At 39.7% G+C, this 24,032-nt stretch overlaps 1 protein-coding gene across 4 annotated transcripts in view; it reads right to left on the reverse strand.

Annotated features, from left to right (window-relative positions):
• LOC109037925 (arrestin domain-containing protein 3) overlaps nucleotides 1-24,032 on the reverse strand; it is a 39,309-nt gene that overhangs the window by 10,619 nt on the left and 4,658 nt on the right. For all 4 annotated transcript variants that reach the window (XR_011899415.1, XM_072297635.1, XM_019052785.2 and 1 more), the window contains exons 3-5: nucleotides 23,361-23,569; nucleotides 10,993-11,175; nucleotides 505-693 (exon numbers count right to left, since the gene is read on the reverse strand). Coding sequence is in view for 3 of the 4 variants with exons in the window: in XM_072297635.1 (XP_072153736.1) it covers nucleotides 505-693; nucleotides 10,993-11,175; nucleotides 23,361-23,569 (581 nt within the window). In the remaining variant the exon portion in view is untranslated. The remainder of the gene's footprint in view (nucleotides 1-504; nucleotides 694-10,992; nucleotides 11,176-23,360; nucleotides 23,570-24,032) is intronic.

Raw genomic sequence — 24,032 nt, forward strand, 5'->3', positions numbered from 1 at the left:
AAATGGTCTCATAAGTAATTGGACCCACGGTGAGGCAATGATTAAATTTCGTGTTTGACTGATGAACAACACAGGACTAAAGTGGAATAGATTTACATGATCAATGGCTTTTTTGTTCGGCCGACTGAAATCTGCGATGAGAGCTTCCTATTGGGCCGAATGAGTGACTAATTTTCAGCTCCCAAGAGGATGCTTCAACTAGTCAATAATTCTGCAAGACAGGGAGCTGCCATTGCAGATCTCCTTCAGTCTACCGAACAAAATAGCCCATCAATAACACATGTAGCATGTGTATGTACAAATAATGTGCAATGTACATTATTTCGTCTTGCAATCGAAATTATTCTATCGTTATGAAATAAATAAATAAAAAAACTGTCGAGTAAGTACTCTTCTAAAGATGATGGTTCATTTGTTCTAGACCTAGAATCTAAGGATGAAACACCAATGAACTAATAGCTATGGATTGACAAGGAAAATCTTTAGACCTCAGAAACCACTCACTTTTAAGACATAATTTATGATTATGATGGAACAAGTTGTGAGATTGTGGAAGGGCATCTGCGGAACAGTGAGAGTGTGCGTCCATGTCTTAGAGTTATTAGCACCCACTGCTTCAAAGTCAACTTTAACAATGCTCGTGTTGCTGGAAATCTCTGCACTTTGGGAACCTCTGGCTTTGTAGGTAATAGTCTGAAGCACAATAGAAAAAATGAGGCACTTTGCTGAAATCAGAGGTAGCTGTTCAGGATTTTCTTTTGATAATCTTCCAGATTACGCCATCTCGGATCAAGCAAAAACTTGGAAAGCCTACAAAATCTTCGGAAAATGCTAGGAAGAAAAATAAAAGCAGTATCCTTCCACAAAATTATGAATTTGTGATCAATCTAGAATAATTAATCATTGGATAAATATGATACTATACTATCTGATGAATAAGCATTTGTATTTTCATTCATACTTCACAAAGGGTAAAAAAATTAAAGTTATAACTTTCCTTGGAAGAAGCTAAACCCCGATCTAGCAATTCTTGGAAGATAATTAACCCCTGGAATCAAAACACCCAACTAACTTTCATTGACCCATCATAACCTGGAGAGGCGTAGAAAAGTTTAGTTTGATGTAAATGTTGTTCACAAACAATCTGACCATGATATTAAGGATGATGTATGAAGCACGGTGGTAAATTGTACATAAAATTCTTTTTTAAGCAATTCAAGGAATTCTAAAAGCACGAGCAAGCCGGCCAAACCCTATGTGGAAAGATGTAAATTGGCGATTCAATGATTTTTTAGTACCTACCCCTGTGCAACAAGGATCCGGTGGTCTGGCAGCCCGAACCCAGGGGAGAACCAAATTACGCAACCGTAAATTTTGAAATTTTTCGTCATTTTTAGGTGGAAACATGTATGTCTGATTTTTGGATTATTTCATAGGGCTGAGTGTCGTGAATCATCATCACTAGGTCTAGCAGTCCAAAGCCGGGGAGAAGTGGGCACCAGACTCAAAAAAATGTTAACAAATTTTACCTAATTGTCATGTGGCACGATATAATTTTCGTTGAGGGCTCGATTATAAGGTGAGAACATGCTGAAAACTAAAGTTCCAATCTGGCAGTCGTAAGGTGGTGGGGGAGGGGCGCCAGACCGGAAATAAATTACCCACAAAATTCGAATTCGGCTCCTCAACGCTAGCTCATGAGACGCCTGATGTGCTTTTTTCAAAAGCATGTATGCCTGATTTCAGACTTATTTTGTATGGATGATTGACCTGGATAAGAGTCCCTTTATACCCAGAGTTAAGACAACTCGATTATCAGCTGACTGGCAGCCGGCCTTGGCTGGCCATGGAAGCCGAAACGAGTGCACCCAAACGAACGATATTGAGGGTAAGGATCAGGAATCCTGCGATGTCTGTCACACAAAAACAACAACATCGACAAAGTGATCAATTAAAAAGAAAATGAGATTGGTTTGTGAATAATTTCTTAATCTATTTTCATTTTGGACCGATGGAAATAACAATTTACTCTTGATAAACCACGATTAGGTAATATTTTCTAGAGTAATATTTTCATTATTCTGGTTCACATTCGAGGTACCGCCATCTTGGTGCACTCGTTTCGGCCTCCATGAGCGAGAACCAATCAGAATTGGATTTTTTTTAGGCCATTTTCAGCCCAACCAGATGTGAGTTGTCTTAACTCTGGGTATAAAGGGACTCTAACCTGGATGGTAATGGCCTGGTCAGGCATTTAAAAACCGGGGGGAAGAGGGCGCCAGACTCAATAAAATTTTGACGAATTGTACAAAATTTTATGTGGAAAGATATAATGCTCGTCGAAGGCTCATCTAAGAGGTAAGATCACGCTAAAAACAAAAATCATGGTCTGGCAGTCGAAAACTGGTGGGGGAGGGGTGCCAGACAAGAAGTATTTTCAAAATTCAAATGTTAACATTTTTAGGGGTCACATTCATTCATTTTCATCTATTCGCACGACCAGAGTAACGTGCTAAGTTTTGAAAAACCTAAAAAAGTATTGAAATGTAGCAGCATTGTCCGTTACACAATATTTTCAATTGGACTCCTTCTCATCGTATAGCCCTGAGGACTGAAGAGGATGCTTGGTCAGGGTTGATGCGAAGGGTTAAATGATGAACGCTCGCCCTCAAGAACCGGGCAAGCTTATTGCACTGAGCCGTCACTTATTGCAGAGAAAACTGTGAAAACCCTTAAATCTGAATAGACAAAAGGAAGCCGACGCTCATACGTGCCGGGAGGGTTTGCCTGCGCATGCAAATTTACCTGACAGGAGGAGAGCGGGTATGGAAGGGTAATAGGTGTCAGGTGGCGGGAGGGTGTAAAGTCGTAAGTTCTTCATTTTCGTGCGAAAAGTAACAATCCTGAAGTAACGATAACCAACCACATAATAAAAGGCACACCAAATTTTGTGTCAAAATATTGTACCCACAAAACTAGTCCTGTGGACAGCAGGTTGTAGTTTTCGTACAATTTCCACCGGGACACTTTCATTCCGCTATCGGTCATCGGGTCAAGTGGAAAAAGTTAGACAGCAGAAGATGGATACAATGTGCTTCATTTGTAAGAAAGGTACAAGTGCAGGCAAAGTTTTGACATTTACAGATGGATCATTAAAAATGCAAACAGTATCTTGACCTAAGGGTGGCGTTTAAAGTCGTCTACAGTGACTGTATTCTACTCAGTGACTGTGGATTTGGTGTCTGCAACGGAATCTGGTTATCATGTTTCGCGTTATCTTAAGTTTAGGGCCGTGAGTGCTAAAGAAGAGCATACACCGACTGCTCCAAGTCCAGACGCGCTATTGGATCCCCCACAGTTCATTTTAAAAAAATTAAATTTTCCTGAAGATCACCTGCGCTTTTTTTTTAGAAAAGTGTCAAGGAAGGTCTCTAGATTGAGGAATTGAAAACCGCAAAATCGCAAGTGGGGCCGTTTCTTTCTTTTCGACTTTTCCGGATTTTAAGGGTAAAATGACGGCCTAAGGGCCAGATTATGCCCGTAGCGGCGCGGGATTCAATTTTTTGACTTTTATTTTTCCTCATCAGAGGCATCTTAATCGATGCTCAGATACCTACTGATAACGAAATTACGACGGAACATCTAAAATATTCATTATATCTAGGGTTTCCACGTAAATAGGTATACAGCACATGAAATACGATGAACGCACATTTCTACAACCTGAGGCGCGCGTGGCATACTCACTTATTTCACAGTGCACTCGTGAACCTCACACCATTACATGCATCTGATTGGTTAACTCCATTGTATGAAAAGTATTTTCGCTTTTGCAGATCCCAAAAAAATTGATTTTTAGCTGCAGGGCATGAGATCAAAGTTGCCCGAAGAATAAGCCTTAAAAAATGAATTTTTCAGAATATTGTAGACTGGGAAAGTGCCATTGCGGTTCGTTGCGCGGTTCTCTTTAGTATTTTTAGAAAGCATATATCCTAGAGATACCATATACCAAAGCACAAACCGGTTCAACCATATTTGTCGCATGCTTCTTTGAGGTGACCTCCAATTTCCGCGAAAATCAGATATAGAGGTTTTAAGGAACCACGGTACACAGTAAAGCGGCCCAATGAAATATTTCAACACAAATTCATGTCTCAAGGGTTTTTAAGGTTTCTAATAGGTAGCATTTCTCGCTCTTTCGATATTTTAGGGTGGAAGGAGGGGGAGGGAGAGGCCGAACAAAATCAGACAGTCAAAAATTTGTTATGGTCAACAATTTTCTTGAGCCAAGTAAATAATGATAATCTTTTTACATCCGTTCACACATTCAGCCCAAATAGGACTGGTTTTAAACCAATTTGGCAATGAATATGAAAATTCTCCCATCACATGGCACCTAAGTTAAGAGTGAGTTGGCCGTTGCTGACACCAATATAACCGATGAAATTTCAACTTCACTGTTGAACTGTAATTCATGAAATCTTGCATGCTCGAGGGTGATATCTTAGAGGAGCAGGAGGAATCTATTTCGAATTCTGCTAATTCGATCAAACATTAACGTTGGTATAAAAATAACGCAATTTCAAGAACCGACTCGTACACAGCTCAGGATACCGTTACTTACCGAAAATAACACATTATTTATACAATGACAATAGCTTGTAGGAGGGGTGTAACACTAAAATAGGCATAGTTGTATTTAAAGAAGTCAATATTTAGTTATCTGAGTGACTTCAATCAAACGATATTACATTACTTAAAGTCCAAGAGTGAAATTAAAATTTCATCAGTTATATTGGTGTCAGCGACGGTCAACTCACTATAAACTCAGGTGCCATGTGATGGTAGAATTTTCATATTCATTACCAAATTGGTTTAAAACCAGTCCTATTTGGGCTGAATGTGTGAACGGATGTAAAAAGATTATCATTAGTCACTGGGCTAAAGAAAATTGTTGACCATAACAAATTCTTGACTGTCTGGTTTTGGTCGGCCTTCCCCTCCTTCCACCCTAAAATATCTAAAGAGCGAGAAATGCTATTGGAAACCTTAAGAACCCTTAAAACCCCTTAAAATATAAATTTGTGTTGAAATATTTCATTGGGCCGCTTTACTGTGTACCGTGGTTCCTTAAAACCTCTAAATCTGATTTTCGCGGAAATGGGAGGTTACCTCAAAGAAGCATCCGAAAAATATGGTTGTACCGGTTTGTACCATTTATGCTTTGGTATATGGTATCTCTAGGATATGCTTTCTAAGAATACTAAAGAGATCCGCGCAACGAGCCGCAATGACACTTTCCTAGTCTACAATATTCTGAAAAATTCATTTTTTGAGGCTTATTTTGCGGGCAACTTTGATCTCATGCCAGCTGCTAAAAATCAATATTTTTGGGATTTGCAAAAGCAAAAATATTCTCCTTTCAATTGGATTCTACTGAAAGGAGAATATTTTCGCGATTTTTTTTTTTTTTTTTTTTTTTTACAAGGATAGATGATAAGATTACATTTTTCTGTTCGATGATTGTGTTTTTCCTCCATTTTATAAGAAGCATAAGATATTCTTTTTTATGGAGTAATTTCTTCGGCTTTCGACCTTCAAAACCTGCATGTAGACATTTTTGCTGGTTTTTTGACATTAAATTTGGAAAGTGCAGATCAAATTACCCTAGGAATCACAATGTTTTGAACGATATGTCTGATATAGCAGGAGTTATGAATTAAGCGCCGCTACGGACACGATCTGGCCCACCGTGCTCTGAGGGAAAGACAACAACTGAAGTAGCAGTATTTTTAATAATTTGTCTTAATTTTTAATTACTAGTATTGCTGTTCCAACTTTGCATGTACATTGCCTTTCAAAGTTTTTTTAACTGTTTTCCGTCTGACGCTATTTTTAGGAAGCCATTATTTTTTTTATTTTGAAAGAAATCTGGATCCTATCATAGAGTATTTGAATTTTCTTGACTTTCTTTCTTTCCTTTTTCATTTTTCGTATTTAATTTTTTCGGAATCGTGTTTGTGTCAATTAGTATTTAGCTGAAATAAGTTCTAATTGTATGAGTAAACTTTTTAACCTGAACTACTTTTCCTAGAGTCAATGCGGCTATACCCTGTGTCATTTGCTTCCAACTTTTTCTTCTTTATCTCCTTTATGAGCAAAGGATGTAAAGTAATGCGCTGTTTCCATTCTTTGGTTTTTGCTTGTTTATCTCTCATTCTTACCCACTGTCCAAACGTGGCCACAAAACTTTGACACTTTTTATTTAAAGTAGGTAAACAACGCCCCTTCATAACGCCGGGTTCATATCATAATTGTTGGATGTCCTTGTGGTATCTGCAAAATTGAAGGGTCTATGTTGTGATGTAAAGTCCGACCAACTAATTTCATCTGAGATATTTTATAAATGCTGATCACAGTTAAACTTTAAAATAATAAAAACCGAAATTACTAAAGGGAGGAAAATAACAAAAGATAAGTACGACGTGTTATTTTATGAATTAGTCTCTTGATAACAGTGACTTATTTTTTTTTAATGAAGAAAAACAAGATGATGGATCCAACAGGAAGACATTAGGAAATGTTGGGTATGTACTACAGTACTTTCATGTCAATTTTTTTTTTTTTTTTTTTTTTTTTTGTGTGTAGGTATAAATTGTTATTTTTTGCTAAATTTTGGAGAAAATATTGCTTTAAGAACGTGATATGTAAATTGATTTTTTGGGAAAAAGAAAATACCATCATTAATTTGGGCGAACACAGAAAATATACATCAATATTTGGGTTAACATCTCCCTGATTGTACGAAGGATGAATATTTTAGTATTTCTGTTTCAAAAAAGTTGACTTTTGTCTTCAGAGATACAATGATTCTAGTCCAAGTCAATTTGTTTTATTGAAAGGAAAGAAAAAAAAAACCGGCGCGGAGCGTTTTTGGGGGGGCAAGCCCCCCCCCAAGCCCTCCCAGGACGCGCGCTTCGCGCGCGTTTTTTGGTTTGAGTGTCCGGCCTCAGTTGTTCTGTCTTTTAAGTGACCCGCGCGTCCACCGCGGGAAGAGTGTATTTTCCGAAGGGAGGGGCGGGGAGTTATCAATCTTTGGAGGTTGGATTTACGTTTACACTGTTGGAGGCATTGATTATTCGAATAAAGACTTCATGTCGCCAGGTTGCAACAACAATCCTCATGTAATGTCTGATATGAAAAAATGTCAACAAACGCTGTGACAAGCTTGAATGACGATGGATGAATCTCCATAACCCACTGTGCGACAACATCGCCGTCTTGTCCACCAATTATCAGTCTGTAACTCACTGTGCGACAATATAGCCATCGTGTCCACCAATTCTCAGTTCATCAGTTCGTGACCCATTGTACGACAACATTGCCGTCTTATCCACCGATATTCAGTTCGTGACCCACTGTGCAACAATATTGCCGTCTTGTCCACCAATTTTCAGTTCGTGACCCACTGTGCGACAACATTGCCGTCTTGTCCACCAACTTTCAGTTCGTGACCCACTGTGCGACAACATTGCCGTCTTGTCCACCAACTTTCTGGTCGTGACCCACTGTGCGGCTTCCCTCCTCTTTTGCCGTACACCCCCCGCCTAAAACTTTCAAAGCTCGCCATTTTTAAACGGCTCAACCGATTTCGCTCAAATTGGTTACCAGCCTAGAACTAAGTAAGATCTTCCTTCTGTAAAAATTTCGGGGAGGGGGGGGGAAGCTTTTAATTTGCGCGAGTTATCGCGCCCACAAAATTGAACCTCCCCCCACTTCTCGCCCCTACCTTTCGAAATGTAAAACTTTGATCTCCGTTTTTTTTTCGCAGAATGGTAGTCCTGTTCCTCTACTTTACATCGCAAAAAGTTTCACCCAGAATTTTTTTAAAATGAGGGAAATATAACCAAGCAAAAATCGGAAAAACCACGATGAATCGGAAATACATACATAAATAAACAGATATATATATATATAAAACATGAATTCAAGCGGCATGCATATTCGTAATCTACGACCCATAATCGATGCTCATTACATGGTCTTTGGTCCAGGTCTGACATCAGGGGAGAATGCAATAGTGTATTTCCTTCGGAAAATACACTAAAAAAACCAACTGAAATGTTAGACATACTATTTTCATATCTTTCTATTTGTATCAATAGGTACTTTTTGCTAAACTTACGAACGTGGAATGCAAATTAACTTTATTGAAAAAAGAAAATAACATCATTAATTTGGGTGAACATGTGGCTTGCTATATGCAGGAGGTATATTCCAGTATTTTTGTTCAACAAATTAACTCACAAGAAAATGTTCGTACATTTGTCATCTAGTATTAATTATATTTTGATGATTAGTCTAAAACATTCAATACAACCAGTAAAAATTAACCCTCAAAATTGGGCATCGAACCCCCGATCGCCCTTCTCCCGCAAACGGGAATTAATGTGTGGCGGCGTAGACAACTGGACTATCACGACTCTTTGGGACCGGTAGTAAAAAGAGCATTTAAAAGACTTGGACGATGGGCGGGGCTTATCACAAGAGTTGTCCTTGACGCTTCGTAGCTTCTGTGATATGAGAGAAAGGAGTAAGCGCATTTCTGTAGGAGCCGTGGTTCGCACATGCTTTCATGTGTCTCGAGGTTCCTTCCAACATGCATTCGCAATTGCGGCAGTTGAGCTGAAGCAATATTTGCGTATTCATGAATTAAATCAATCAATTGAGTTCTGATTTAGGCTCCATTGTCCGTAGAGAGTCCTCCAGAGCAATTTTCCACCTTGTGCGATGGTTATTATTTCTTTATTTTTATATTTAAAATTTAAAGTGGGATAATGGCGGCTTCTGAAGAGCAACGAGGAGGGCGGTTGTTTGCACCGACGAACAGAAAATTGATGGCGAAAACTAACCAATCAGAACCTCCCCAAAAAAAGAATTTGCCTAAATTCGTTTTACGGTGGTTTTGCGCAGATTTACTAGTTAGACACGACATCTCAAGGTAAAAACAAACTCGCGGAAAGCGAATTTTAGAATTCTACACGACTTGACGTTGTGGAAATATCGGGGTGGTGATGAGATAAAATAAGAGAAAAAAAATCTGAGCTATGGAACGGAATGTATAATGTCCAAAAAAAAAATAAGGATAATGAACAGCGGAATATCAAAATGTGAACACGAACATCAAAAACATCAAAAATATGAACACGAACAGCGAAATATCAAAATATGAACACGAACAGCGAAATATCAAAATATGAACTCGAAATAATATAGCAGAAAATAAACCCCCAGTCAAAAAATGAGGGGAAAAAAAATAGCTGGGGACCTTGCTCGGTGTCTGTCGCAAGAGTGTCCTGGCCTCGTTTTCCGAGGACCTCCAGGACTCATCCTCTCTTCCTTCTACCACTTTTCGTCGGCCAACCCCCAAAGTTGGCCCATTGGTTGATGTAGGTCAGGGAGAGAGATGCTGCGACATGGCGTTGCAACTTGTTGCGGCTTTTGTCACTGGCCAGGCAAGGTAGCCCTTGGTCATGTGGCTGATTTGGGGGCCTCGCAAAGACGCTCTTTCTGACTGGTCACTCTTAGCTGACTCTTGTGGCCCCCGTACCTTGCAAAAGCCTAAACGGCTCTCCAAAGCCCCCCGTGGTTCCGGGAGCGTGAATGCTCGGTGTAGCGGGCGGCGATAATGGCCCATAAAAAGTCACCGGAGGTGAGACTCAGGTCCCGGCTTTTGTGTGGAGCTCGCGGTCCGCACGGCCTGGCTGCGCTTGTCGCCGCGAGAGGGAGGAAACAGGGGTAGTTTGACTTGACGTCAGTGACTGCATGTCTCTCTCCCTCGCGTACGATCAGGCCGCAGCTATCTCTCTTCTCGGCCTGTGGAGAACACAGGGCTAGGCGATGCTGCAACTCCTGCTCTGTTGCCCTTTCAGCCATATCGCTTCTGCAACGTTGCCATTTAGCCATATCACCACAACGTAAAGATATGATTGGCTAAAAAACGCAACGATTTTTGATACATCCGAAAATGAACCAAAGACCGGACACTGGGCATTTTGCTCAAGGTCACAGAGACATAGGGTTTACATAGCCATAGCAGCGGAACGATTGCAATATCATGGGAAACTCCGTTCCCATAACAAAATTGGTATTGGTAAAATAGATATTCCTATTGTTTCTCTAAAAAAAATAATGAAGAAGATGACATTTTGAAACGCTGCAATGGAGATACATGGTTTTGTACTTAGGCCATTTGGATGAGATTGAAATAAAATGATATTATACAATTGTTTCAAACCGATGATCAACTTACTAATTTACAATATAGCTCGGAATTCTTTTGGGTCGGTGTTTAAGGAAATCCTGGTGCTCGAAACTCCTCTGAGTTTTCGGAGCAATTGTAACGATTCTTAGTTTCTGGAGGTTTTGTGAGAACATCAAAAAAGTAGAATTAGATCAGAAGGTAAATAGGATTAATTTTACCTGCATCAAATATGTCATTCATAAAATTACGTTTGAGATGATTATGCTTGCTCCGGTCGTGAAATTTCGCAAAGCTTACGAGATCGGCATGAAATTCAAGCACCATTCAATAAATACAGCATTTTCAAGGTCTTGCAACTTTTATTACAAAACCGTGGTAGAAAATGATGCTCTTATCATCACTGCATATGGGGTCCTCTACCAACTTTTCATGGAAACAGGATGATCTAATAGTCCTGCATCACCGATGTAACATAGTCTTGAGTGCTGGCCTCTTTTCAGGGTGGTCCCTTTGAAGTTTTGAGGATTCCCAAAGGTCATTTCATTGGACCACAGAGCACTCAAGTCACTCTCTCACACTGTTCAAAAGCTAGAGGGGCAATGCCTTATACAGGTGGTGCGGAACTTTTGGATCGTCCTACATGATAAATTGATTCAATTACTAACCAAGACATCTTAAAAATCTAAAATAAAGCTATGACAAACTTCTAAAAAAAAAAAATCTGATACCTTCAACAAGTCAACTGTAACTCCTGTTACTTCAACGTTACTAGCGTTATCAACTTCTATGGTGAATGGAAGAGATCCACCAGAGACAAATCCTGTGTATGGTAAAGAAAGCACAGTAGTGAGGGGACCAGATTTACAGCATAAGCAACAAAAATATTTGTTTTCTTCCTTTTTTACCGGTGCCTGTAAACAATAATGAAAATAATTTTTTCATTCATGCACAAAGAAAGTGACTACACGGAGACAAAGGGTACTAACCCACAAAAGGAGATGGAATTCAAAGCATTATAACTCTAATTTTAAATTTGGGAGTAATTTTTCTTTGAAAAACTGCAATTTACATTTCAAAGTTTTTTTACAAACAGAGTTTTCGTTAGTATTGTTTATTCTAACTTTTTTTTAATATGTTCAGTTTTTGGATTTCATTATCATCAAAATCTGCCTTAGAAAAACTTGAAAGATTTTATGGTACAGAAAATCTAAAAATCATTTATGTGCCTTGATCGAATCGATTATGAGTTAAAATATCGTCATCGACCAAAAACACAATAAAACCTTTGATTTTGGTTAAGAAAATGACCGTAAAAAGCATGCTATGTCTTCCTAGAAAGTATCCACCATACGGTGCATAACGTTTGCGCACAAATTTTTTACCGATAACGTTTGCGCACACTTTTCACGAATATCATTTGCGCACACTTTTTACCGATAACGTTTGCGCACACTGCACTATTTGGCAACGCTGCAATGATGCTACGCGTGTCGACCGAAAACCGCGGAGTTTGTTTTGATCCGGGCGGTCATAGCATCGCTTCATGATAAGACATTTTCTTGCAATGCATTGTCTGGCAATTAGTGACCCAGTCAAATGTCATGACAAAAATGATTCAGACGAAGAAAATAACCCGGAGGCTGTAAATGACTCTTTCAATGCAGACGAGCCTGATGAATCCATTTCTGAAAATGGTGCTGATGAAACTTGCTCTTCAAATGCAACCTGCCCTAAAAACAGCCCTAAAACCCGTCCTTGCACTGAAGATGATTCCGGTGAAGACAGTGACAGCATTTTTAGCTGAAGTAACAGCAAAAAATCTGCCAGATACCTAGAACCATATACCTTATTTTCTTAACTTTCTTCATTTTCTATTTTCTTCTTATTAACTTATTTATTCATTTACTTATTGATTGCTTATTGGAATTTATTTAAATGAAAATTTCCCCTCGTCCGTTTATAAATTATCCGTCCGTTGAATTGTCTTATCACGAAGCGATACTACTGACGCGTCATTGAAGCGTTGCGAAATAGTGCAGTGTGCGCAAACGTTATCGGTAAAAAGTGTGCGCAAATGATATTCGTGAAAAGCGTGCGCAAACGTTATCCGTAAGAAAAGTGTGCGCAAACGTTATCCGTAAGAAAAGTGTGCGCAAACGTTATGCAGCCCCACCATAATGGTTCTTCTCTTTGTGTGATAAGTGATGAGTTTCAATTAGTTTTGTGGCACGGGTCTAATTATGCTGTTGTCTATTTGACGGGGATGTTTCTGGAGCCTCCCTCCTGTTCTAGCAATTTTCTTTACTGATGAAAAAAATTACTTAAAGAAATACATCGAAAAAGAACTGGCGCAGGCCCGCCTAGACGCGCGCGTTTTTTCGGGGTTTAGTGCGCATGTACTTGTTTCTTCTTTTTAAGTGTCCCGCGCATCCACCGCGGGGAGAAAGAGTATTTTCCGAAGTAGGAGTAGTGCACTAGCAGTCATAGAATCGCGCGTCCGTAAGCCATTGGATATGAATGATTTTTTCAGATTTTTCCTTCCCCTGACCCACTGTGCGATGGAAAGCTTGTCCTAAAACCTCTTTCCCCTCACCCACTGTGCGACGAAAAAATCGTCCAAAATCTTTCTTTCCCTCACCCACTGAACGACAAACAATTTATCCGAAATCTTCCTCCCCTAGACCCACCGTGCAGCCCCGCTCCGGCCGGCTACCCTCATGCCACGCACTCCCGTCTAAAACTTTCGAAAATCGCCATTTTCAAACGCCTCAGCCGATTTTGCACAGATTCAATACCAAACCAGTCCTAGGGGAGAACTACCACCCATAAAAATTTCAGCTCAAAATATTCATTTTAACTATAGTTATCGTGTGGATAAGATGTGACCTTCCCCCAGTTTCGAGCCCCATCCCTAAAAATCTAAGTATTGCCTCAAAGGGGTGTATGCAAAATCGACAAAATCTCCCTCCCCCAACATGGATTTTGAAAAACTTTCAACATGTTATTCATCATCATATGATACGCCTTTTCCCAAAATTGCAAGGCCTAAAATGAATATTTTCCCGCGTAGCAGCGTTGCCAAGTTGAAAACCGTTGGGTTCCGTATATTTCGAAAGACAAATGATATTGAGGTGTGGGTTGCCCTAAAATTCTTCAAAAATTGCGTTTTTTTAAAGTATGCATTCAATTGATCGTTGGCGTGATTTAAGATTACAAAGATGCCATTTTTCACACTTTCTGAAGGGCCAATTTTTTATCAACCCTAGTATTACATCGTCAGATGCCAGATTCTCGATTTGAACAAGAAGCTGTCCATTTTATTTGTCGTACTTTTCCGTACATTTTAATATATTATACCTCCCAAGGAAACGATTGGTACGCAAGAAAAGAGCTATCAAAGTTTAAGTTTTGCGCACGCCGACTGGAATCCAGACGCTCATAGTTGTCTGCACACCCCCTCCCTTGCCACCGACAAGCTTTACGAGCTCGTACAGGTCATTCTCGTGTACTGTTTCGCGTACCTTCCGTTTCTGGCCTGGCCTTCGATGAATTTGTAGGGGCCTCGCGGTCCATTGTTGCCATTTCTGACCCACTTTTAGGGTTTTTTCAATTTCACTCAAATGAAACTTAATTTAAACTGGAAACAATGCACGTTTTCGGAAGGAAAGTGAGCAATGAATGTAAGTACGTGTGTATCATTTTCCTACGATAGGTACCAAATTTTCGAGAATATCGTTGCAAAGAGCCAAAAATGGCAAAAATTTGATAGATCGCCACGCTCAAGATTCGAGAAAGTGAGGCACAACTTTCATATTGACGTAAGTAACAGCTCTTACACATCCAGACAACAGATCAAAACAGCATGGTTGTACCTGGATTCCTGTGATGTGAAAATTGACCCGAGATGTCACGTTTCACGGCCTTTTTATATTAGAGGTAGCTCTTCTGAATGTTATGCGACCTTTAATCACACTCTTATGGAGTGCACAGTATGTTTTTTCCCCCATGCGTTTAATTTTTGGCCATAAAAATGGCCTCCGCTTAATTTAAAGGGACCTTAGGGTCCACTGTTGCCATTATTGGCCAATTTTTACGAGTTTTTTCAATTATACACGTGTTAAACTTAATTTAACATGAGACTCGAGTGCATTTTTGAATGCAGCGGAAAGAATTACATATATTTTGTGCATCGTGACTTTCTTACGCTGCCAAATTTTTGAGAGAAATCGTAATAAAGAGCCAAAATTTGATTAACCACCACGTCAGTGAGACGTATTATAATTATCCGTGTTAGTTACTTATAGTAATAACAAAACATAAAATTCATATTTTCCACATGAAAGCCATTATGTACTTCCTAAAACCTTTGACGTGATAATAAATTCGACTTTCCGCACTTTCGGACGATTTTCTCGAAAGTTTGGCAACGTCGGAAAATGATACACGCGTATTTACATTCATTCTTATGCTCCTTTCAAAAACGTATACAGTTTCCAGTTTAGAAAAGTTTTACTCAAGTGAAATTGAAAAAAAAACCCTACAAATGGGTCAAAACTGGCAACAATGGACCGCGGCCAGCTTCTTGTTCAAATGGTGTGCCGACATAATCCCGCGACAAAAATACCGCGCGACGAAATCTCGTTGTCAAAATCCCGCGCGACAAAATTCCGCAACGTTGGAAATCCCGTGCCGAAGATAACGGCTGACAAATGTGTGCCGGAGTGTAGGTAGAAGCATAGGAGACACCCCTCAATATGGAAACTGATAAAGGCTTCTAAGGAAGAGGAGCAATTATGCCGGAAGAAAATTGAAGACTTCATTGCCGGGAAGCCCCCACACACCCCCGCCGGTCCGGAAGTCCCGCCGTAAAAAAGGGCGGCTTTCACTTGCGTTCCCCTGTAAAATCATTCGCCAAATCCAAAGAAGAGAAATTGCACTCTGGCAACGTTGCACTATGCGTTTCACACTGACCGATCTTGAAAACCAACTTATATAGATACAATCTCAGCGATTTTTCGGGCAGTTTGTTTTGACTCTGAATGAATAGGTAGTATGAGCCAAACTCGTACTTGGGAGTAATGACTTGCCTCGTTATACAGAGTGTCTCACAAAAAAGGAGCCACCTTGATTATCTGCGGAACGCGTCGGAATTTCGAAAAACGGTAAAAGACGTGTTCGTTTATATCGTGGGGGACACCTTTTGGCGTATTTGACATTTTCCCAAACCGCGGGAGGGGCGCGGGGCGGGGTAGCCCCACCCGTAAGTCGAACTCTTCAAAGGGTACCCCTACTTTTTATTTCAGAGATCAATTATACGCAAAAAAAAAACAAGCCACCCTGTCCAAACCGAATGTAAATCAGACAATTTTTCAGTGATTGGCAGAGGTTGAAACATGTTTTTCATGCTCTTTTCAAAAATTTCCCACGCCCAATGGAATTGCCATATCAAACCAAGCTCTCCGCCAAAAAAATGCTTTAACATTGCACTTTCGGTAAAAAAAATAAATAAATAAATAAATAAATAAATAAATAAATGAAAAAAAAAAAAATCTGCACTCGAAATCTGGAGCACGTGGAGCCCTTCTTTGCGACATTAAAATTCGTTTTACCAAACATTCCCGAGGGGCGCTCATCGGAAGGGAGTAGTAAGTTTTAGAGAAGAATAATTATTATTTTTTCTGAAGCATAAGAAACCGTATCCATGAAGAAACAGCTAGGTAGAAAAACAACGCACCGCGGAAAAATAGCGTCCTCAGAAGTATCAAGGTCCAGCTCAAATCATTCAAACCCACCGAAAGAAAGCTAATTCATTTGTTTTTCTACTTAGCTGTTTCTTCATGACATGGTTTCTTATGCTTCAGAAAAAAGAATAATAATTCGTGTCAAACACTTACTACTCCCTCCCGATGAGCGCCCCTCGCAGAGTTCGGTAAAATGCATTTCAATATCGCAAAAAAAGGGCTCCGCATACTCCAGTTTTCGAGTGCAGCAGATTTTTTTCTTTTTTCTTTTTTCTTTTTTTCTTTTTTTTTTTTAATCGAAAGTGGAATGTTTAAGAAGCTTTTTGGCGCAGAGCTTGGTTTGATACGGCAATTCCATTGAGCGTGGGGAATTTTTGAAAAGAGCATGAAAAAACTGTTTCAACCTCTGCCAATCACTGAAAAATTGTCCGATATGCATTCGCTTTGGACTGGGTGGCTTGTTTTTCGCGTAGAATTGATTTCTGAAATAAAAAAGTAGGGGTGCCATTTGAAAAATTCGACTTACGGGTGGGGCACCCCCCGCTCCGCCCGCGGTTTGGGATATTGTGAAATACGCCAAAAGGTGTCCCCCTCGATATAAACGAACACGTCTTTTACCGTTTCCCGAAATTCCGACGCGTTCGACAGATATTCAAGGTGGCTCCTTTTTCGTGAGACACCCTGTATGTAGAAGCAAAGAAACAATTGATTAAAGGAAAAGAAATTGCAGATTACATTTACCGGTATCAGTGCAAAACTATTTCGAGGAAAAAATATGTAAGGCAGATCTCCTTTAAATTCCTCCCCAAGACAGGCAAATGATTCTCGGAACTTTTCTTTTTTCAGTATGACGTGAGCCTATTATACCTGATTTTTTTTTTTTTTTTTTTTTTTTAACATGACTTGAGTTCAATACACTCGATGACTTCTGTACATGAAAGTTTCCTTCCGCGGCCTTCTTTCCTGATAAAGTCCTGATTTTGGGCCGACCAGGTGAAGATAATATCTTTTCCCTTCATATTCACATCCTAACATTCCTATTCATATCATATCATTCCAGAGTTCAGCAATTATGAAGGTAGGGGAATAGGGAGTTTCTAGACTTAACTTTATGAACTAAAAATAATTTCAAAGAATTTCCTGTCAACCGAAGCCTAATGCATATACATCTTTCCTTCCGAGATTTCCTGCGGAGGTATGTCTGTCAATTTTTTTAAAGCAAATTTACTTCATTCTACGTTCTTCAACTCACAAGTCTGGAAAACAGTGTTGCATTTTACAAGCTAGAGGTATTATGAAATAAATACGTCCGGACACAAGTGAGTGCCCCCATCCCTCAACGCGGGACACAATTGCACCTTCATATTTTTCCGCCAGGACGTAAGTGCAATGTTTTTTGACCGCGGGACGCAAGTCGGATGCAGCTGCCATATTTGAACGTCTCTCATGCTACTGTATCACCCCTGAACAGATGGATCATAGTTGATAGGGGGCCAAATCTAATGGGGGATGGAACAACCTCTTTTGGGGAAAGGCATATCCTATAATGAGGAATAACATACAGGGTTATCCAAAAGTCACTGACCACCCCTGTAACTTTTATCCAAATTGAGATAGAGGTTTGAAACTTTGGGAATGTTCCTCGGTCTAAGGTAGTAACTTTTTGGTCCCCCCAAAATTTTGTGGGGCGGGGGCTAACTTTTTTTTTTCAAATGGCAACCCTCCCTTTGTGATACCTCATTCGAAAGATAATAAAAAAAGAAAAGTTTTGGTGCAAACCACAGGTCAAAATGTTCATTTTTGACAAAATGGCGGCCGGTCAAAGTTCGAAATGGCGGAACTTCATTCATTTTTGACAAAATGGCGGAAATTTGGCATCTCCGTTGTTTATTGACGGATTGATGTGAGACTCGAAATCCTAGGGTTTTTCGAGATGAGAAAAACGATTCTGGCATCGGTTTTCCAGAAAAGTCAGTCCTTTTCAAAATGGCGACGGTCAAAATGGCGGCCTCGAGCGGGAAGTGGATATTTAGGCTACATATCGTTGGATTTGAATGAAACTTGGTATCTGGGAGTATTTCGGCACGAGAAGGACGAATCTTTCATTGGATGTCTGAAATTTTGACAAATTCCAAAATGGCAGCGGAAAAATTGCGGGAAATCAGTTTTACGGCTCTTTACCGATGGATTAGCATGAAATTATTTTATATTTCAAGAATCTAATGAAAGATTCCTGTTTATCCAGGCAAAAACCGCCAGGATAGCGAATTTCATGCAAATCCATCGGTAAACAGCCGTAAAACTGATTTCCCGCAATTTTTCCGCTGCCATTTTGGAATTTGTAAAAATATCAGATATCCAATGAAAGATTCGTCCTTCTCGTGCCGAAATACCCCCACATACTAAGTTTCATGCAAATCCAACGATATGCAGTCTAAATATCCACTTCCCGCTCGAGGCCGCCATTTTGACCGTCGCCATTTTGAAAAGGACTGACTTTTCTGGAAAAGCGATGCCAGAATCGTTTTTCTCATCTCGAAAAACTCTGAGATTCCGAGTTTCACGCCAATCCGTCAATAAACAACGGAGATGCCAAATTTCCGCCATTTCGAACTTTGACCGGCCGCCATTTCGTCAAAAATGAACATTTTGACCTGTGGTTTGCGCCAAAAATTTTCTTTTTTTATTATCTTTCGAATAAGGTATCACAAAGGGGGGGTTGCCATTTGAAAAAAAAAAGTTAGCCCCCGCCCCCCCTTAAGGGAGGCCGCCCCTCAAAATTTTGGGGGGACCAAAAAGTTGCTACCTTAGACCGAAGAACATTCCCAAAGTTTCAAACTTCTATCTCAATTTGGAAAAAAAGTTACAGGGGTGGTCAGTGACTTTTGGATAACCTTGTATTAAAAAAAGGTTAAAATCCATAAGGAGGGTTGTCGATTTTGCATAAACCCCTTTCAATTTTTATTTGCATGACGGTGGCTGTGATAGGGCTCTATAAAAGGCAAAAAATTTCTCAAAATATCTTGCAATGCAAGCAAGACATAGCTACTCAAAATCGAAAAATCTCTGTAAGGGGGAAATACAGACATGTATATATACCATACATACCATACATATTATGCATACATACCATTCATATTTACGTACAGGCATTTATACGCTCATTCAGCCACCAAACAAGCTCACTCGTAAAGAACAAACCATATTAACCAGACTACGCATCGGTCACACTAATTTCTCTGACCTGTTTCCTCATCAAAAAAGTGGATCGGCCTCACTGTAATCCCTGCAGAACTGCACTTACAATCAAGCTCATTCTCTGCCGTTGCAGTCATTTTGAAAAGGACAGAGGAGGATACCTCAACCCAGATCTAAACCTCAAGTCACTCCTCTCCAATGAAGACAGTACCAAGAAAACCCTCAACTTCTTGAAGAACACATACCTTACAATTTTAACTGTAAATCAACAAATTATATACAAATTTCAAACACTCAAGTTTTTCCTGTTTAATACTATTCTAATTTTTGTCTCATATTACATATCTCAATATTACACTACTCCAGTTCTAAGGTGTGAATGGCCATAGTTGTTAAGGCACCTTATCAAATAAATGTATTTTCAATCATTCAATCAATCAATCATATGTAAAAGCACCTATACATAAATATATGAAAAAGTTAAACACTAAGAAGCGGCCCAAAACTGTATATAACAAGGTGGAGAAATGGTGCTGGGTCCACACCATTTCGCGGGGAAACAAAGCCAAGAAATACAAAAATTAAAATTAGAGTCAAAAATAAATTTTTAGAACTCTAATGCGCACCAGTACGAAACTGAGGGGGGGAGAGTGTTCAGCTCAGGCAGTTTGCAATAGAATATTAAATTGGAATCACGCCTCTCTCGGCGTTTTATTTTTGACTCTAATTTTAATTTTTGGTATTTCTTGGCTTTGTTTCCCCGCGAAATGGTGTGGACCCAGCACCATTTCTCCACCTTGTTACATAAATATACAGTGTGTCCTAAAAGTCCGTAACCCCTCCCCCCCTGGTAACTTTTGAACGGTTAGAGATAGAAAAACGAACAGGAACCGGAAAACATTTCCGGCTATATCATGGGTTTCCCCAGGAAGGCAGCCTCTCGTCCCTCCCGGACTCTATTGTTGCCAGATAAGTTGCTTTTTTAACACTTTCCCCAATTCAAATCCATGTCACATATTCACATTCATCGCACAATCTGGCAACCTCTCGAGTGAAATAGAAAAAGGTAGAATCGCTGAAAGTCTGAATCCTTCGAAGTTTATATTAATGAGATGATGATGTATGTTCTTGTTTTATACTGGGTGTCCCGAAAGTCCGTAACCCCCCCCCCCCTCCCCCTGGTAACTTTTGTCAGGATTTGTAAAAGAATGTTTAATTTGGACCATTGCGCAACTGAGTGTGCAACTGAGGCATCTTTATGTGCATCAGCATATTTTTCTAGCGCTGGGGCAATCCGCTCCGCTCAGGCAGTTCAGTCGAGATATTCCGTAAGAATGTAGTCGGTCCACTCTCTAAATATTTTGTAATATCGGAATAAACATGTATGTGTCGCAAATCATCTTCACCTATCACTCTGACCTCAATTCCTAACCACTTCTAAACGGGTTCAGATAGAAAAACGAAACTTTGGGAATGTTTCTATCTCAAAGGGGACCATCATTTAGGGGGGTCCAAATTTTTGCCCCTCCCTCACGAGGGACGGGGGCCCCTCAACTTTTTTTTTTCAAATGGTAACCCCTATCTTGCGATACATCATTGGAAAGAACGTAAAAAATGAAGAATTTTGGCGCAAACCGCAGGTAAATATCTCAATTTTTGACCGAGTTATGATATGTCAAAGCTCAAATTTGACCTATTTTCAAAAAATCATAACTTCGGTTCAAATTATCGTAGAGAAAAAAGTAAAACGGAAAAATGTAGCAAATTGTAAGCACTTTTATGTAAATATCACAGAAATTACCTCAAATATAATTTTAAGGGGGGGGGGGGGTTCGAACCCCCAAATACGTCAGTTCCAAGGTCATACAATTTTTCCCGCGAAATGAGGGAATTTTTCCTAACTTTGCCTCAACGTCACAACGACAAGTTTAAAATTGGTTCAACGTTGCGTTTTTAAGTCCTCAAACCTCGGAAAAAGTTTTAAAAAAAAAATAAAAAATAAACGATCAAATTTAATCACCTTAGATTTCGTTTTTTTTTCAACTTTTTCCGAGATTTGAGGACTTGAAAACGCAACGTTGAACTAATTTTGAACTTGTCGTAGTGACGTTGAGGCAAAGTTAGGAAAAATTCCCTCATTTCGCGGGAAATATCGTATGACCTTGGAACTGAGGCATTTGGGGGTTCGGACCCTCCCCCCCCTTTAAATTATATTTGAGGTAATTTCTGTGATATTTACATAAAAGTGCTTACAATTTGCTACATTTTTCCGTTTTACTTTTTTCTCTACGATAATTTGAACCGAAGTTATGATTTTTTGAAAATAGGTCAAATTTGAGCTTTGACATATCATAACTCGGTCAAAAATTGAGATATTTACCTGCGGTTTGCGCCAAAATTCTTCATTTTTTACGTTCGTTCCAATGATGTATCGCAAGATAGGGGTTACCATTTGAAAAAAAAAAGTTGAGGGGCCCCCGTCCCTCGTGAGGGAGGGGCAAAAATTTGGACCCCCCTAAATGATGGTCCCCTTTGAGATAGAAACATTCCCAAAGTTTCGTTTTTCTATCTGAACCCGTTTAGAAGTGGTTAGGAATTGAGGTCAGAGTGATAGGTGAAGATGATTTGCGACACATACATGTTTATTCCGATATTACAAAATATTTAGAGAGTGGACCGACTACATTCTTACGGAATATCTCGACTGAACTGCCTGAGCGGAGCGGATTGCCCCAGCGCTAGAAAAATATGCTGATGCACATAAAGATGCCTCAGTTGCACACTCAGTTGCGCAATGGTCCAAATTAAACATTCTTTTACAAATCCTGACAAAAGTTACCAGGGGGAGGGGGGGGGGGTTACGGACTTTCGGGACACCCAGTATAAAACAAGAACATACATCATCATCTCATTAATATAAACTTCGAAGGATTCAGACTTTCAGCGATTCTACCTTTTTCTATTTCACTCGAGAGGTTGCCAGATTGTGCGATGAATGTGAATATGTGACATGGATTTGAATTGGGGAAAGTGTTAAAAAAGCAACTTATCTGGCAACAATAGAGTCCGGGAGGGACGAGAGGCTGCCTTCCTGGGAAAACCCATGATTTAGCCGGAAATAACATAAAACAATTGATTCCGTTTGAAGCATCAATTGTATACTAAGGGAAAGCTATTTTAAAATAATAATTGTAAATGGACACAGATGCTACAGAAAGGGAAAAGGGAAAGGGAAAGGAAGTGAAATGAAATGAAATGAGGATATGATTACTAATACGCAATCAGAGAGAATAAAACAAAAACATCAGAGAAATTTATATGCGATGAAAGTATAAGAAAAAAACTCGAGTGGGCTCATTGCAATTCGGAACTCGAACTATACTATCATTGAGCAGTTTTTAGACCCCTACGCCACCGATAATCTTCTTAAGAGGTAAAGATGAACTTTTGCTACTTCAGCAAGTCAAATCGCGGGAGGAGATCCATGGACTGTCCACCTGATGGGATAACGTCCCAGTCAAATGCGTTTTTGAAGAAATGATCGATCCCCATCATCGCTTCATCTCCACACATCTATTCATGTGCGAATGATGGCATGCTCCGGCAACAAGGTTCTGTGATGAAATCATTTTTGCCTCCAGAGTCTCCAAAATGTATACATCTTAGTGATCAAATGTCCAATCACTGAGAAAAATGGCTTGGGGAGCGAGCCGAATGACACGCGCGTAACGAGTAATTGGGGATCCAGGAGGCGCAGCCGCAGCCCCTTGGCTGGCCGTGACGGACGCGCAAAGCGCGTCCAGAACGGCTAGTATATACATACAGTTAAAGCACCTATACATAAATGTATGAATCAACAACATCCATACACATGAATTTGAATGGTACATATTTTCATGATCTACGACCCGTGATCGGTGCTCTTCACACAGTCTCAGGTTTGGGTTTGACATCATAAGAGAATGAAAAAATACACTAAAGAAAGAAAAAAAAATAAAAATGCTGGCTCTACAACACCTATACTTAGAACAAAAGAGCACTTGATAAAAGTTGTAGAGGCTTGGGTATACTGGTCTAGCGTTCTAAAGAAGTCCAAAAGCCAATATAATTTTAGTAGTAGGGTAGTTACCATAAAAGACAATATTTGGGACTCTTACTTTTGCTTGTTCATAGAAGTTCAGATCTAAAGGAGTGACAACTCCAAAAGAGCCCTCGGCATGCTCATCAAATTTCCAAGGGCGATCAAGGGTTGCTCTCACTTTATATCGAATGAACCCATTTTCACCCTCAAATGACGAAGGGGCTGTGGTAGGAAGCGAAGCATTGAAAGGATAAGTATGCTCTCCACTAGAAATCTCCACCTCACCTGAAAAAACCAAAGAAAAGGAAGACGAAGGAATCAGACACCATACATGGATAACCCTCATCTCCATGACCACGTTGTTGTGTCAAAGATCAATAAATTCGGTTAGTTCCATAAGCAGGATAACCAGCAGAATTTCCCAAATTGGGGCTAATTTTCTTTCACTGACCATTGCATCAATCTTACAGTTTACAATATACATAAAGAAAATGACAGTTGGGAGATAAACGAAAATTAAATATTCAAATGCATGAAGTTTTGACGAAAATTGATATATTTCTTATCATTAAATTTAACAAATATTGCAGGGCATACTTAAGGGCTTCATTGATCTGCTTGGAGAACGATATTTTAAAACTTTCTAGCACATGGCGGGAGAAAAAGCTGGAAAAATATTATACATTTGGTTTTTATACAGGGTGTACCAAAAGTCCGTCCCACCCCTGCTAACTTTTGAACGAATTGA

Source organism: Bemisia tabaci, chromosome 1 (assembly GCF_918797505.1).
Source record: "Bemisia tabaci chromosome 1, PGI_BMITA_v3".
Taxonomy (NCBI): domain Eukaryota; kingdom Metazoa; phylum Arthropoda; class Insecta; order Hemiptera; family Aleyrodidae; genus Bemisia; species Bemisia tabaci.